General features: G+C 44.8%; 1 protein-coding gene across 1 annotated transcript in view; it reads right to left on the bottom strand.

Annotated features, from left to right (window-relative positions):
• The window catches only part of HEPHL1 (hephaestin like 1), a 91,170-nt gene extending 76,221 nt beyond the window's left edge, over window positions 1-14,949 (bottom strand). The window contains exons 1-2 of the mRNA XM_045892833.3: window positions 14,780-14,949; window positions 599-843 (exon numbers count right to left, since the gene is read on the bottom strand). Coding sequence (XP_045748789.1) covers window positions 599-843; window positions 14,780-14,949 — 415 coding nt within the window. The remainder of the gene's footprint in view (window positions 1-598; window positions 844-14,779) is intronic.
• Window positions 14,950-15,164: the final 215 nt, after the last annotated feature.

Raw genomic sequence — 15,164 nt, 5'->3', positions numbered from 1 at the left:
TGTTATTGGTTTGAGACTTTTCTTCTCTCTTGGCGTGTCTAAAGCTCTAAATTTCCTTTTAAGTACTTCTTTAGCAATATACCATAAAGTTTGATATGTTTTACCTCCATTTTTATTCAATTCAAAATATTTTACAATTTATCCTGTGATTTCTTCTTTGACCTATGAGTTATTTAGAAGTGTACTGTTTATTTCCAAATGTTTGCAAGAATTTGCAAGATTTCTTTCATTGATTATATCAAATTGAATTCCAGTGTGATTGGAGAATATGCTTTGCATCCTATCCGTTCTTTTAAATTTATTTAGATTTATGCACAGCCTACTATCTATCCTGACGAGTGTTCCATATGCTCTCGAAAAGAAGGTGTATTCTTTGGACAGAATGTTCTCTAGAAGTCAATTAGGGCAAATTGGTTGATAGTGTTGTTGAAGTTTTCTCTATTAGGAGGAACAGATGGAGATAGGGAGAAAAGGAGATGGGGAAAAAGACAAATGAACATGTGTAATCACTGTCTCTTTGATCCCTTTAACTGTAGCTGACAATTGCCTTACTTACAAAATAGAGACAAGACACCAGTAATACAGGATTGATATTTACCTTCTGAATCTTTGTTGTAGAAAACGCCATGTGGATGCAAAGAGTATGGTCGGGAAGCAAAGTTCTTCAAATGGATGACAATCACATCCCCCACTTCAGCCCTCAAAATAGGGCCCAGGAATCCAAGCCAGGGAGGTTTGGGGATCTCTGTGGAATAGGTCCCATCTGTGTAATGTCTGTAAACAGCCTTTTTGTAAAGACCACCTATCCTGTTGGGCCCTCTTTTGAGAAATAAGGTTGCAAGTCTAAAAGTAAGAAGGAAAATATTTTATAATTATATGACATTAAGAGAAAATCCTAATAGCTTACCTTAACAGTTCATAAAGTATTTGCATGTATGATTTCTTATTTGGTGTTGGACAAAACCCTGTAACCTCTGTAGAGCTGGTAAGATTATCTTCAATTTACTGATAAGGAAACTAAGGCTAAGAGAGTTGAGTGACAAGACAAGAAACACAAATTGTATCCACAACCAAACTACAACCAAACAGAATACTCTATAAAGTCTTACTGTCCATTTCCCCCTTTTCATTTCAACACGTTCCCCTTCACTTTTTCATTTAATAAACAGTTAGTATGTGTTCACCATGTTCCCAGCACTTTGCTATGTGCTATACAGGGATACGAAAGAATTTATGACTTAATGGGAAAATTAAGTAATGACATTCATCAGTACATGATTAAGCGCCAGTGGAGTTGATGGAGTCACCCCAGGCTGAGAGCCTCTGTATTGACTAATGGATTTATGTTTGCTTCATTAAGTTTGGGGAAAGCACTATAGATCAAAAAGCCAAAGACAAGATATATTCAGGGCTTCATCCTCATTTCCTCAATGAGATTATGCAACATTTGTATACCAGTGACTCAGATACATGCTCCTAAGCAGTTCCTACTACAAGGCTCCCCAGCAGTCTCTAGTATGAATGGCAACTTTGCCCACCCTGCAGACTCTTCAGGATGATGGAGCCAGAGAGGAGCGTGTCAGGTGGCCAGGCATGCAGCCCACCATGGAGCAGAAGACAGAAGTGCAGGCAGATGGAGTGGAGGGTGACTGGGTCAAGCAGGGGACAGGGATCCAGTGGCTCAAGTCAAAGCAGGAGTGATCTTCTTTGGTGCATCTAGCCCAGCTTTGGTGCATCTCTCCAGGCTAATTTCCTCATTTCCTCTTTGCCTACCTCCCACGGCCTCACCCTTCCACCAGAGCTCATGCTCAGTCTTCCCAGAACGCACCATGTCCTTCCAGCATTCCAACACTTGCACACATTCTTTTCCTGCATCTGGGTGTTATTCCTCATTCTCTACCTGCCAAGCACCCTTCCACGTCAGTTCAAACTCTTTCTCCTTTCCCCTTCTGCACACACACAGTTCAAGCACGAATAACACACTTGCAAGACGTGTCACGGTAAGATATGTACATCTCTGGTTTGTGAGCTAATTGAAGACAAAAATGCTTCAAATATATTTTTTATTGTAGTGCTGAGTAATTGCCTGGAAGTGTTGGTGCTTAGTGGCTTTGGAATAAAGAAAAAGAAAACCCTTGGATTTGCCCCCAGATTGGCAAGTTAAAGCTGGGATAATTTTGCAGACTGTATTTGCAGAAAAGTGTATGTTGCCATACTCGACTTTGAATATTCTCTAGGCCCGGGATGGCAAATAGGTTTTAACTTGTGCACCAGATCGGGCTGGTTGGTAGTTACTGCTGAGACAAAAATAAAGTCAAGTTTGCATTCAGTCAGGGGGAAGAAGGAACCACTTGCGATGTCTCCTGTGGACGTGGGGTTGGAGGTATACTTGGTACATAGTTGCTCTCTTCGCTCTGCACAGGCAGCCAGCTAATGCGATACTTTGGGGTCTTTGGGTGTGGCCTTCTCTACACCTAGGTGATATAATACTATCACTACTGGCAGAACATACACTGGTTTGTTCTGTCATAGCGACAATAGTTAGGGCATGAGCTCCTCATGCTCATCTGTCAGGTCCCCTTTGTAACCAAAATACATAAGGCATCATATCTGATGATGTCTTGTGGACACCAGAAAATATCCAGTGATCATCTCTGAAATCCAACCTGTGACCTTATGAGATTTGGTTTACTGGACCTGCCTTCCAAAGACTGTTCTCTTGCTCCCAGGGACCTGCTGACAAACAGGGTTTGCAGCCCCCTTCCCTTTTTGTAATTTATAAACAGAAGCTTAGAGAATGACAAAATTTAAAAGAAAAGCATTTAAACAGAACAGAGCATGGTTTTAAAATCAAATTGAAAAGTGATTTCTTCACAACGTCATTACTTCCTGGTTCTAACCAGCTGGGGCATCTAGCCTACTCCAGACCACCTAATATGGTCACAGGCCATGGTCAAACCTGTAGCAATAAAGCCCCTTTTAAAGACACTGGCCTTGGCCTTGGAGGCAGGGGAACTTCCAGGGGTCCTCAGCTGAGCCAAATTAAGGGGTGGAGCCGCTAGATCTCAGCTCTAAAGGGCATTGCAACATCACCAGGGAGCTGGATGGCATTGCTGGGGGGATAAAATTAACTGGAAATGACATTGGGAGTGGAGAAAATGGCAACTTTCAGAACTTCTCTGGGGGTGAGTATTATATATGGTTGGAAAGAATCATCTGCTTCAGATGGGGTTTGGGAGGTGGAAGGAGGAGACCCCAGGGAATGTGTGCAAGTAGTCACTCAAATCCCTTCCAAGAAGGATTGCTCCAGGGAGCTATAGAGTGGGTTCCTTCTCCTTGTGACCAAGAGGACAGTGAGGACTGCCACCACCAGGCCACCTTCTTCTCAGCACTCAGCCTTTCCTCCAAATAAGAGCTGAACAAGTATTTTTCCAAATATCAGTTGAAGGGGCCCCAATATTATTTATTTTCCCAGAGCACCAGATTACTAGCCTGCCCAGCCACCCACATGTGTCAACCCTGCCCTGCCCTTGGAGTGGAGTCAGTAGGTAGGAGGTTCCTAGGAAAAAGGGGAAAACCATGGGCTGAGGCTCCCCTCAGAGGAGCCAGGACCACAGGGCTAGTCCTCCCAGAGGCAGCAAAGCTCTTTCTCCCCGACCTGCCAGATTCAGCACCCGGATAATGGGACTCACAAGACAGGAATCCTGACAAAAGGGTTGGAGTATTACAACAATGATTTTTGGCAGCAAAAGCCTAGAGAGACCAAAATGTTCTCACCTGGTGACTGGGTAAATAAATTCTGGCACCTTCCTACCCCATAGCCACACTACAGAATGAGGGGGGTTCTATAGGTGGCAATATGGCACCATCACCAAGAAACTACATGGAAAAAGCAAATTGCAGGTCACACATGTAAAGTGTGATCCATTTCTGTGTTTTTTAAACAATACGCATATATACGTATAAGCAAAGAAAACATTTGGAAACTGGCCACGGAAACCATAAAGGTGTAACTTCTGGGCCATGGGACTGAGGCCATGGGCAGGAGCCAGAAAAAACGAGAAGTTTACTCACCCTCTTTCATACATGGGAGTGTATCTTTTATTTACTTTCATAATAAAAACAAGCTCACATTTTATTTAGAAAAGAGGGACAACTGAGGGGCCAAATTTCTCTGTGTGCCTTCTCCCTCTGAAAACATAGCTACCGCCCCAAAAGTGTGTTGTTCGGGTAAGTTCTCCTCCACGGGGGCATTGTTGCCCTGAGAGGGAGCATAGTGCCTGCAGCTTGAGTTGGAGGGAAGAGAATCACTGCTCAGCCTCCAGCTTGACGAGTCCACTCTCAGACATCAGGACTGAGGACTGAGGACTTGGGCAAGTCAGGTTTGTGCACACTCAGCCCTCTGCCTCTGCGTGTCCACTGAGCCTGTGGGTGTCTGGCCGGGAGCGAGAGTTGGCCCTCTTCTGCTCCGTGAGGCAGAAGCCTCCATTTCCCTGTGCAAGGGAATGGGATAAAAAGTCTGGATGCCTGACACTGGGGCTTTGGGATGGAAGCTCTTGTTTCCTAGCCTCACTTGAGGCTTGGATGGTCATGCAACACACTTCTAGCCAGTGAGATGTACGCATGTGTCATTCGGTGGTACTTCTCTGGACTCAGCTGGCAGAGACCCTTGTAGTTTTTCACTCTTCCCCTTATTCATGCCTGAAATGAAGATATGATGATGAGCTTCAGCAGCCATCTTGAGAGAAGGGGGAAGAGGGTCATACCCTACGAATGGATGGTCAAGTGGAAAGCCAAAGGAATCTGGGTCCCTGAAGATTGCCAACTTCTGACTTTCTTTTGCATAAGCCAAACAATACATTTGAGCCAGTGTTTTCAGGCTTCTGTTAACTAGCAGCTGAATACAAGTCCTAATTGAACAGGCTGTTCAGGAGAAGAAGGAGGAAGAAGCAGAGGAAGAACTGAGTCATCCCCAGGCTGACTAATTAGCCCCAGAGTAGGCAGAGTTACCTGGCTTTATAGCTGACGCCAGGCCACCCAGTAAGGTAATGACAGAGGAAGGATTAGATTCAGAATCACTGGTGTCCTCTCTAGACTCAGCCTGATGGGTAAAAAGCTAGAATGAGGTTATTCATAGGGAGGGCCCTGTCATTCCAACGGGGTCTGCAGGGAAACATGGACATCTGACTCTCCGCACTGCTGTACTCTGAGCTCCCAGCATGCGCGCGCGCACACACACACACGCAAATGCACGCTAAGCAAGAGTTCCTTATCATAATGAGTTGTCTGGCAGAGCCACCCAAATAAGAGGCAAGCATATCAGAAGGAGGGGACATGTTTGTTGACTTCCCACAGCACTTACTACATATGCTGCATATTTTAGCACTGAATTACATATATTGACTTGTTGTGCACATTCCTGACGAGTGTCAGTCCTATCACAGAGATAGCCAATAGTCACTCCGAGAGGGCATTAGGTTTTCTAAAGCAGTACTTCCCAATGCCCACCTGTGTATCAACTGGATCAGTTATTTGGGACATTTGCCAAAATTTAGGTCCCCAGGCCCCATTTCAGGGCAACTGAATCAGACTTTCTGGCGTGGCCTCTATATTTTCCCTAAGTTTGCCAAACAATTCTTATGGCAGAGCTGTCCAGTGCCTACCCATGCTGATTCTTTACTCCCAGCAGAAGGGGAGAGCAAAGAGCTTTTGCAGATAGATGGAGCCATGGGATTTTGGCAAGTGGGCTGTGAGTGGAAGTGACATGTGTCACTTCTGGGCCAGGACATTTAATTACCATTGCAAGACCCCCCTCCCCACATCCTCTGCTGCAGGGAAAGCCTCCAGTGAAGATCGTGAAGCCTCACGATCCCAGCAGCCTGGCTTACTAGTTGTCCCAAGAGGACAGTTGTCCTGGAGCCATGTGGTCCTCTATGAACCCAAGTGGAAAGAAACATGCCTCTGTGGTGTTGAGCCCCTGAGATCTGGGGGTTGTTTGTTGCTATAGCACAAACTGACCTGGTCTAACTAACACAATGTTGAATGCATATACAAATTGGGAAATCACCTTTCTGTAGTACTCAGTACAAAACAAAAACCATAGTACCTACTTGAAACTAGAACATAGTAACTAGTTGAAACCATGGGAACTATCCAAAGTGGAAAAGATAGGGACAGATGAAAGTAAGAGAAATCAGTCTCTTTAGTGTCTCCACGGCAAATCACTCCTAAGAACACATTATACATTTGTAACAGTGGGACTGAAGCTCCATGTCCTATGAGTCCTGGAAAATGCAACCCTTACCCAAGAAACAAAACAGGTGAGTGACTTCAAGGAAGGCATCCACAGAAAGCAGCCTCTGACATAGCTGGAGAGCACTCGGTGGAATGCCTGTGGTGGTGAGCTTTATGTTATTTATAGTGTAGCCACAGGATGACCGCACTGTGAGGCACCGAGCATTCATTACCCCTCAGGCTCATTCCCAACCAACATTCTCACATTTTGACTCAGACTGAGGAGGTGTCTCTTTTATGCTGTGAAAATATCCAGTTGGGCTGGAAAGTTTCACATGAGCAACTGCTTTAAAGACAGAATGGGGATGTAGAACATTTACGTTGCCAAGGCCAAGGGCAACACCATGAAGGAAGATGCCTTCTAAGGGCAGGTGAGATTAACCATTGTTACAAGGAACCTGCCCAGGAGAATCATCTAACCAGAGCAGAGATGGGCTTCCAAGTCAGATTCCAAGGAGCTGGTAGCTCACAAGGGGTGTGCACCTCACCAGCACCACTGTCCCCTACAACCTGGATCTTTCAGTCAGATTTTTTTCCCCATCCCTTCAACCACTGAGTAATTGTTAAACCTCTACACTATATGGGACATTAAACTAGAAACTGGGGCCAAGATGTATGAATGTCAGTCCCTGCACTCAAGAGATTTACCATCTGGCTGGGAAGACAAAACCCACACACTAGAGAGTAAATAGCAGAAGCCGGTTTTCTTTTCTTTTTTTTTTTTTTAAGATTTTATTTATTTATTTGAGAGAGAGAGAATGAGAGAGAGCACATGAGAGGGGGGAGGGTCAGAGGGAGAAGCAGACTCCCTGCCGAGCAGGGAGCCCGACGCCGGACTCTATCCAGGGACTCCAGGATCATGACCTGAGCCGAAGGCAGTCGCTTAACCAACTGAGCCACCCAGGCGCCCAGAAGCCGGTTTTCTACATTAGGCGGCACCTGCACCATATGGATCCTGCAGGTCTGAGTATGGGGAGGGGAGCTGGGGTGAAGGTGAGCAGCAGCAGAGGGTGTGGTCAGAGCAAACGCGTGAGACCATCATGGTCACCAGAAGGACGAGCAACGTTGTTGCCTGAACTTGAGAAGGGGCACTGAGAAAACAGGAGTAGATTGGGGCAGGGGCTACTTGGCAAAAAGGAGGGTGGAGATGGTGATTACACGTTGCACTTGGATGTAGTCATGCCCTCCCTAATTAGATTAATACATTTTGAGCCACCCAAGCGATGCGTTCCTCTACACAGTCTCTAGCCCTGGTTTCCCTGGCACCACTCAAGTCTTGAGTTCTTCCTTCTCCCACTTCATGTCCACAGAAAGCCCCTCAGAGCCCACACAGGTGGCTTAAAAACAAATGTATGCAGTAAAGAGAAAAGAGAATGAACTTGAATCCCAGCTTCCCTACTTAATGCTGTGAGATCTTGCAGAATTAACTTCTCTGAACTCCAGTTTCCTTGGTTGAAAACCAGCGACTGCGACAGAGCCATCATGAGGAATAAATGAGATGATGTGGAGCCCCATGCACAGCATCTGGGAGAGGGGGTGCTCAGTCAGTGGGAGTTATGGCAAAGCTCTAATTAGAAAGAGGGAAATGTGACCATTTACAGTCTGTTTCCCACAGAGCTCCTGCTCTCCAGAGACCCCTCAAGATAGATGAGCTATCATGATGACTAACATCTCTGGCACGTTAAGATGTTAACCCAGTGCCAGGCGTCGCATTTGAGCACCTTTACAGATCCTGTCTCATCTGAGCCTCCTAATCCCCGCTGTGGGTGGGCTGATAATGGCTTCCAACGATAAGTCCCAGTCCTAATCCCCTTATTTGGAAAAAGAGTCTGCAGATGTGATTAAGTTAAGGATTTTGAGATGAGGAGAAAGATCAGACACACATGGAGAAGGTGATAGGAAAATGCAGGCAGACACCAGAGTGATGCCACCAGAACCAAGGACTGCCAGCAGCTTCTACCAGAAGCTGGAAGAATCAGCAAACAGATTCCCCCTGAAAGCCTCCAAGGGAGTGTGGCCCTGCTGACATCTTCCTTTCAGACTTCTGCCTCCAGAACGGGCAGAGAATAAATTTCTGTTGTTTTAAGCTCCCCAGTTTGTGGTAATTTGTTCCGGCAGCCACAGGAAACTCCTATACCCCCAAAGCAAGTACTATCATTATCCTCATTTTACTGATGAGCATTTTGAGGCAAAGAGAGATTCAATTACTTACTCAGTTGGTAGAACAAGAATCGTAAGCTTGTCAGTTGATGCGAGAGCCCCCACACTTCCCCAGCAAGCCAGGCTGCCTTAGCATCTCTGTTAGACCACTGCTTGGCTACACTTGGCTAGGGAAACCTACCTTGGGCCTCCCGGCCCCCCTGACCAGGGACAGGACCTCTGTCACCCCCCTGCTTGGCATGGAAAACCTTTATGACAATGCCTGGAACAGAGTGAGGATGCAGGGACAGTTAGCTATTACACTGTCTGTGAGTTCTCTCAAATGCCACTAACCAGGCCTTGGGACCCCACGATCTGGAGGTGGGAAAAGGAAAGGGGGACTAAGAGGGTGTTTGTGAAGGATGAGAAACAGGGAGAACTGAGGTAGGGGAAGGTGGCAGGGACTGCCTGCTACCTTGCAATATTCATGTTCCCGTCTTTCTTAGTAACAATCAAATCCTGCTTTTACTCAGAAACAAATCACAAAACAAAAAACTATATTTCCAACTGCCCCCCTTCCCCCCCGCTGCTTTGTGGTTTAGAGTATCCAGTGAGATGTACATAGAATTGGTTGTGTGGCGTTTCCATGAGAGCTTTTTAAAGGGCTAATGGGCTAATGCCTCAAGAATTGGACCCTTTCTACCTTTTCCCTTCCTCTTTTCTTCTTGGAACATAGACATGAGGGCTGGAGTTCCAGCAGCCATACTGTGACCATGAACTCCCTAGAGGAGTGAAGTCACATGCTAAGGATCATGGGTCAAAAATATAGAAGGCCCCCAAAATCCTATCATACCACCTGTCTCACCACCCTTGGACTGCCCACCTCTGGGATTTTTTTTTTTAAGATTTTATTTATTTATTTGACAGAGACAGAGACAGCGAGAGCAGGAACACAAGCAGTGGGAGTGGGAGAGGAAGAAGCGGGCTTCCCCCCGAGGAGGGAGCCCGATGTGGGACTCAATCCCAGGACCCTGGGATCATGACCTGAGCCAAAGGCAGACGCTTAACGACTGAGCCACCCAGGAGCCCTCTGGGATTGTTTTACAAAAGAATACAGAAGCTTAATTTGTTAAGCCACTCTATTCTGCTCTCCACTGGCAGCCCAAATCAATCACTATCTGATATAGGGAATAAGAGCAGCCCCAAGATATTCATATGGCTTCAGAACCAACACATGATTTTTCTGCTGATCCAACAGAAGTTGAAATCTGAAAGTCACACTCTAAGATCAAGCCCAAATGAGATGATAACCTTCCCTTTATTTCAAAGCTTACAAAAGATTCTCTCTTCCCCCACATGCTTCCCTTCAATTAATTGGCTCTTCTTTCAGATAGATATATAGGTCTCTCCCTTATGCACATCCTAGGGCCTGCTTCAAGGGGGTACCCAAAATCCTTTACCATCAACTGGGCTGACACAGTGATATGGTTAAGTAAACTCCTTAACAGACCCTAAAACTTGGGGTTTGTGCAGTGGTTGGCCTCACTCATGTCCAAGGGTGGTTCTGCCTGTGAGTTAGCACCCGTGAAAACCCCACATTTCACTGGGAAGAAAAATCCTGCATGTGTGTTGGTTGCTTAATGAGGTCTTTGGGGAGAATTGTAGCTTTATAGAAGGTGACCCCACTCTGGTTCCATTAAAGACTTGGCTTTACCACCGAAGCACAGGAACACCTTAATTAAGCACTTTATGAGCCAGAACAGGACAGGCATGAATGGATCAAATGCTGACATCATCCCCAGGCAAATCAAAGGAGGCCGGTGTCCCCATTAGGCCCAATGGGGAGCAGGGGGATATATATTCATCTGGATAAAATATTCCTAAATAGAATATAACTCCTGAATTTTATGCTTTCTAGGAAATATTGGTGCTTACAGTCTCAATTATATTTCTGAAATCTATGATTAAGCAAAGGTACCAAGATGGAAAATTAAATTGTACCATCTGACTGCTATGGAGTCTTAGCAAAATGATCTCAATTTATTTCCTATCCCATCCTTGTGAATCAGGATTTATTGGGCTTTTGGTACTGCCTAATTTTGATTTCCAAGTTTTTTACATCACAGAAACTTTGGCACTCACCATTCTGTTCCCCTCATTTTTGCCATTCCCATAGTCAAAGATTAAGCAACTGGAATAACTAAATTGACAAAGTGATTAGTTTTTAATGATTCCAAATGAATAGCCTTGTGCTCAGTCCTCCATGGATTATTGTCACCGTCAAAGCTCGGGGCGGGGGTGGGGAGTGGATTATTAAACATACTCTGGGCCTGTCTCTCTGCCATCATGGTGCTTATCTTTCAGCTGCCTAGGGGCCCAGTGTACATCAGACACCCAACAGCAATGCGGGGAGAGGAAAATGCTGTGTCTAAGGCTTAAGGAAGACACCAAGTTCCATGAACGGTGAGGAAGGAAACAGATCAGAATAAGCCAGGGTTGTGGGAAAATGCTTCTTGCATAAAGAATTGGAGATAGCTCTTAAAGAACGGGGGGGGGGAATGGATAAGCAAAGAAAAATATGGAATACTTCAAAATTTGTCACATATCCCCACTCAGATCTTCTCCAACTCTGACTCCTAGACTGAACATTTGCAAATCATCTCTCTCTCACCATTGTAAAAATCTTTCTAGAACTGGAGAATCAGGTAAGATGGTTTTCATTCAGTTTCAAAAATTATTTTTGATTCCTTGGAATTACACTTCCCAAGCGACTTTAGGGATTATATTTCAACTCCCTTGTTATACAAATTAAGGAAATTGATGGTCAGAGAGATTATATGAGATGTTCAATGTTTCACAGCAAGTTGGGGGCGGAACAAGGACTAGAAGTCAGGTCTCCTGATTCCTATTTCAGGCTCTATCCACTCCTAGTGGGATACGAGGCACCTGGCTCTCCAAATATCTGGCATTTGTCTGGGTCTGAATATCTTCAACAGCAGACTGTCCTCAGAAGTGCCGGAGGCTGAGTGAGAGGCATGTTCACATTATTCAAGATGACTCCTTGCCTCTGGGGAAATGGCACAAAGTAGAGTACACTCACTGAGCTCCATATGTCCCACAATTGTGGCATCTTCACTGGGACATCTGTGAATCATGACATGTGTCCTCTATTCCCCAAGCAAGAGCCAGCAGTCCACTACAAATGTGCCTTCTTAGGGACTTGCCCTGAGCCACCTCACACGAGTAGCACCTGCTGGACATGATTGCTAACAAAAGCCACTATGCGCCATGTCACCCAGGCTCCCCTTCTAAGAGTCAGGAGGCAGCCCTGCACACACACCATCCCTTCACACACTAGAAGGAAACACTTGGGGACTTGGGCACTGTGGGCATGACATCTAGAACGCCAGCGGTGCCTAAAAGGCAAGAGTCCTCTCAAGCAGGACCACAGCATCTGTTAAACCATCCTACTCTAGGCTGACACCAAACTGCGTGTTAGGCATGCCTAGTCTTTTTTTTTTTTTTTCCTTTTTCACCATAGCTATTTTCAAGTACTTTATTGTATGTTCTTCAAAGCACCATCTTCTGGCTGAAATAATTAACAGAGATCCCCTAAATTCTTCCTGCACTCAGCTTTGCGGAAAGAGCTTTGTAGCATTTGAGTATTTAAAGTATGTTGGGTTTTTAAATAAAAAATAAAAAAATAAAGTATTTTGGGTTTTTGAATGAATCCAGGTAACCGGTTTGGCTACTGACACCAGTGATCATTTTCAACGTCTCTCTGAGAAGAGTGACCCGTGGGACTAAACCTACCTTTGGTAAGAATTGGAACTTTCTAGAAAGTTCTTTTTACTGGAATCCCTGGCTACTATCACAGCTGAGTTCAATTCAGTGGGAAAGGATCACCTTTACCAAGAAACAGGTTGCATGGTGAAAAAATGTGACTTTGGTGCTGCCTTTACTCTGTAAACTCCAACAAGTACTTAACCTCGGGGTCTCAGTTACTGGTTTGTAAAGTGGAAATGATACCACCTGTAAACAATAATGAGTTGAAAGTCTCTGGTGGAACTCCTGGGTCAGAATAAATGCTCACAAACAGCTACACTGACATTTTAGGAGAAAGATAGACTTCGAAGCTTTTTACTCAACCTGTGGAAAGGCAGCCCAGCGTTTCATTGTGCTTAAAGACTGTACTCACTATGCTCAGCGTACACATCTTGAACAGTCTCATGTTCAATAGCTGCCCACAATGACTATTTTCTATTGAGCCCCTTATGAGGACAGCAGAGCTCCATTTTAGGGAAGGCCAATGGCAGTTAGGGTAGCCTCTCAATCCCATATCCATTCATCACAGTAAAGACTGTGTCAGCACATATGAGATTGAAAGAAGTCAAGAGCTTTCTTCGGAAACAGCCCCCTGGACATTAAGTTTCCTGGTACAAAGCTTAAGGAAGAATCTTTCTTGGCAGCCTGGCTGGCAGGAATTTCATCCTTCTTTAACCAAACATGACTATGCCACCTTTGTATTATTAGAAAACCCGGAAGCTGTGTGTCTCAGCCAACTAGATCTTTGGTCTTCCCCCGGGGCAGGGGGACCTGGCTCTTAAAGACATGTTGGAAGACTCCATGGTATTCCTGAATGTTAGCAACTAACTTCGTCTTTAGAAAATGGAACTTAGATGTTGAATGAACTGGGTTCTTCCTATCAGAAAGAAGCCAGTGTATCTGAATATCCAACAGCGATTGCCAGAACATCCCAAAAGATGTTCTAAGAACCACAATATTGAAAGTATGCATTACAGCTTCTGGAGCTGGGACGTGACTTAAGAGGGAACTTCAAGGAACAAATAAAAGATATAAGACACTGGACCCTGAGAGAGAAGGGGAGAGCAAGGGCTATTTTCCGCAAAAAATAAAAAATCAGAGACATACAACACTCTGACACCAACTCACCCAGCTATGCCATGGGCCCGGGAACCAGAATATTGTCCTCAGATTGAATGAGTCAGAGCTAAAACAAACCTCTCACTAGTGAAAAAGCCATTTCTTTTTTTTTTTAGCATATTATAATTTTATTTAAAATTTATTGATAGTATTGATTTTTTTTTATTCTTATGTTAATCCCCATACATTACATCATTAATTTTAGATGTAGTGTTCCATGATTCATTGTTTGTGCATAACACCCTGTGCTCCATGCAGAATGTGCCCTCCTCAATACCCACCACCAGGCTAACCCATCCTCCCACCCCCCTCCCCTCTAGAACCCTCAGTTTGTTTTTCAGAGTCCATCATCTCTCATGGTTCGTCTACCCCTCTGATTTCCCCCGCTTCATTCTTCCCCTCCCACTACCTTCTTCTTCTTCTTCTTTTTTTTTTCTTAACATATATTGCATTATTTGTTTCAGAGGTACAGATCTGAGATTCAACAGTCTTGCACAATTCACAGCGCTTCCCAGAGCACATACCCTCCCCAGTGTCTAACACCCAGTCACCCCATCCCTCCCACCCCACCCCCCACTCCAGCAACCCTCAGTTTGTTTCCTGCAATTAAGAATTCCTCATATCAGTGAGATCATATGATACATGTCTTTCTCTGTTTGACTTATTTCGCTCAACATAATACCCTCCAGTTCCATCCACATCATTGCAAATGGCAAGATCTCATTCCTTTTGATGGCTGCATAATATTCCATTGTGTATATATACCACATCTTCTTTATCCATTCATCTGTCGATGGACATCTTGGCTCTTTCCACAGTTTGGCTATTGTGGACATTGCTGGAAAAAGCCATTTCTAAGAGGACTTGGGGAAACTCTTAAAATACCAGCCAAATCTATTGCAAATGCCCTCTTTTAAACATTGCAAAACAAAAACAAAACTTAACTACTTATAGCATACTTATCTCCAATGATGATGTTTCATTCCAAAAATAAAAACTAAGAAAATAGTGTGTTTTAACAGTAAAGAATTCTGGAAAATTCTCAAATGCTCATTCCAAGGGTTGCCATTATTTTTTTAACAAACTGAGTCCAGAACCCCCTGGAAGTCCCTAGTAGTGCTCAGTGAAAATTGTCCTTCTATAGAATAAGCCATTATTCAAAACGCCTGGTTGTGTATATAGCACTTTACAGACAAGGCTCAAGAAATAGGCAGGGCCAAGAATCTCTCTTCCACATTACATACCCATCCTTGTGAGGGCTCTCCAAACAAACACAAAGCCCCTCCACTTGGTTTAGATCATGTCACCCCCACAATAACATCCCAAGGACTATAACTTTCTCCATGCAGAGTCAAAAAAAAAAGTGAGCCTGGGAGTCTGTGAGAACCCCAACTTTACTCACTTGTCTTCTGAAAAACTTCCTCCGCTAACAACGTTCTTGCCTTGGGGTACATAGTTCCAGTATTCTTCCACAATCCCAATGTGGTATGTTCTGGTCACTGCACCAACCAGCCCAGACAGACCCAGGAATGTGAAGAGAACGATGCAGTCAGCCTGCTGCTTCCGAGGCATTTGTGGATGTAACTCAGGCAAGCAGCCTGAGCAGGAAGCAACCCTGCCTGTCCCTCTCCCTCACTCGAAGCTAATTATAAATAAGGAGTGAGCAAGACCCGGCTCCTCCTCCTTAGGTAGCTTGGGGTTGGGACAGAGGCTGATAATCTGTGTAAGCAGAGCAAACGATGGGGGGAGTTGCTATGAGGACAAAACTTTGGCCTGCCATCCAAGAA

Source organism: Mirounga angustirostris, unplaced genomic scaffold (assembly GCF_029215605.1).
Source record: "Mirounga angustirostris isolate CCGP_5_RB_7025 unplaced genomic scaffold, mMirAng1.0.hap1 SCAF_13, whole genome shotgun sequence".
In the NCBI taxonomy this organism is placed as follows: domain Eukaryota; kingdom Metazoa; phylum Chordata; class Mammalia; order Carnivora; family Phocidae; genus Mirounga; species Mirounga angustirostris.
Note: the sequence above shows the minus strand (reverse complement) of the source record. Positions and strands in the feature narration are given on the sequence as shown.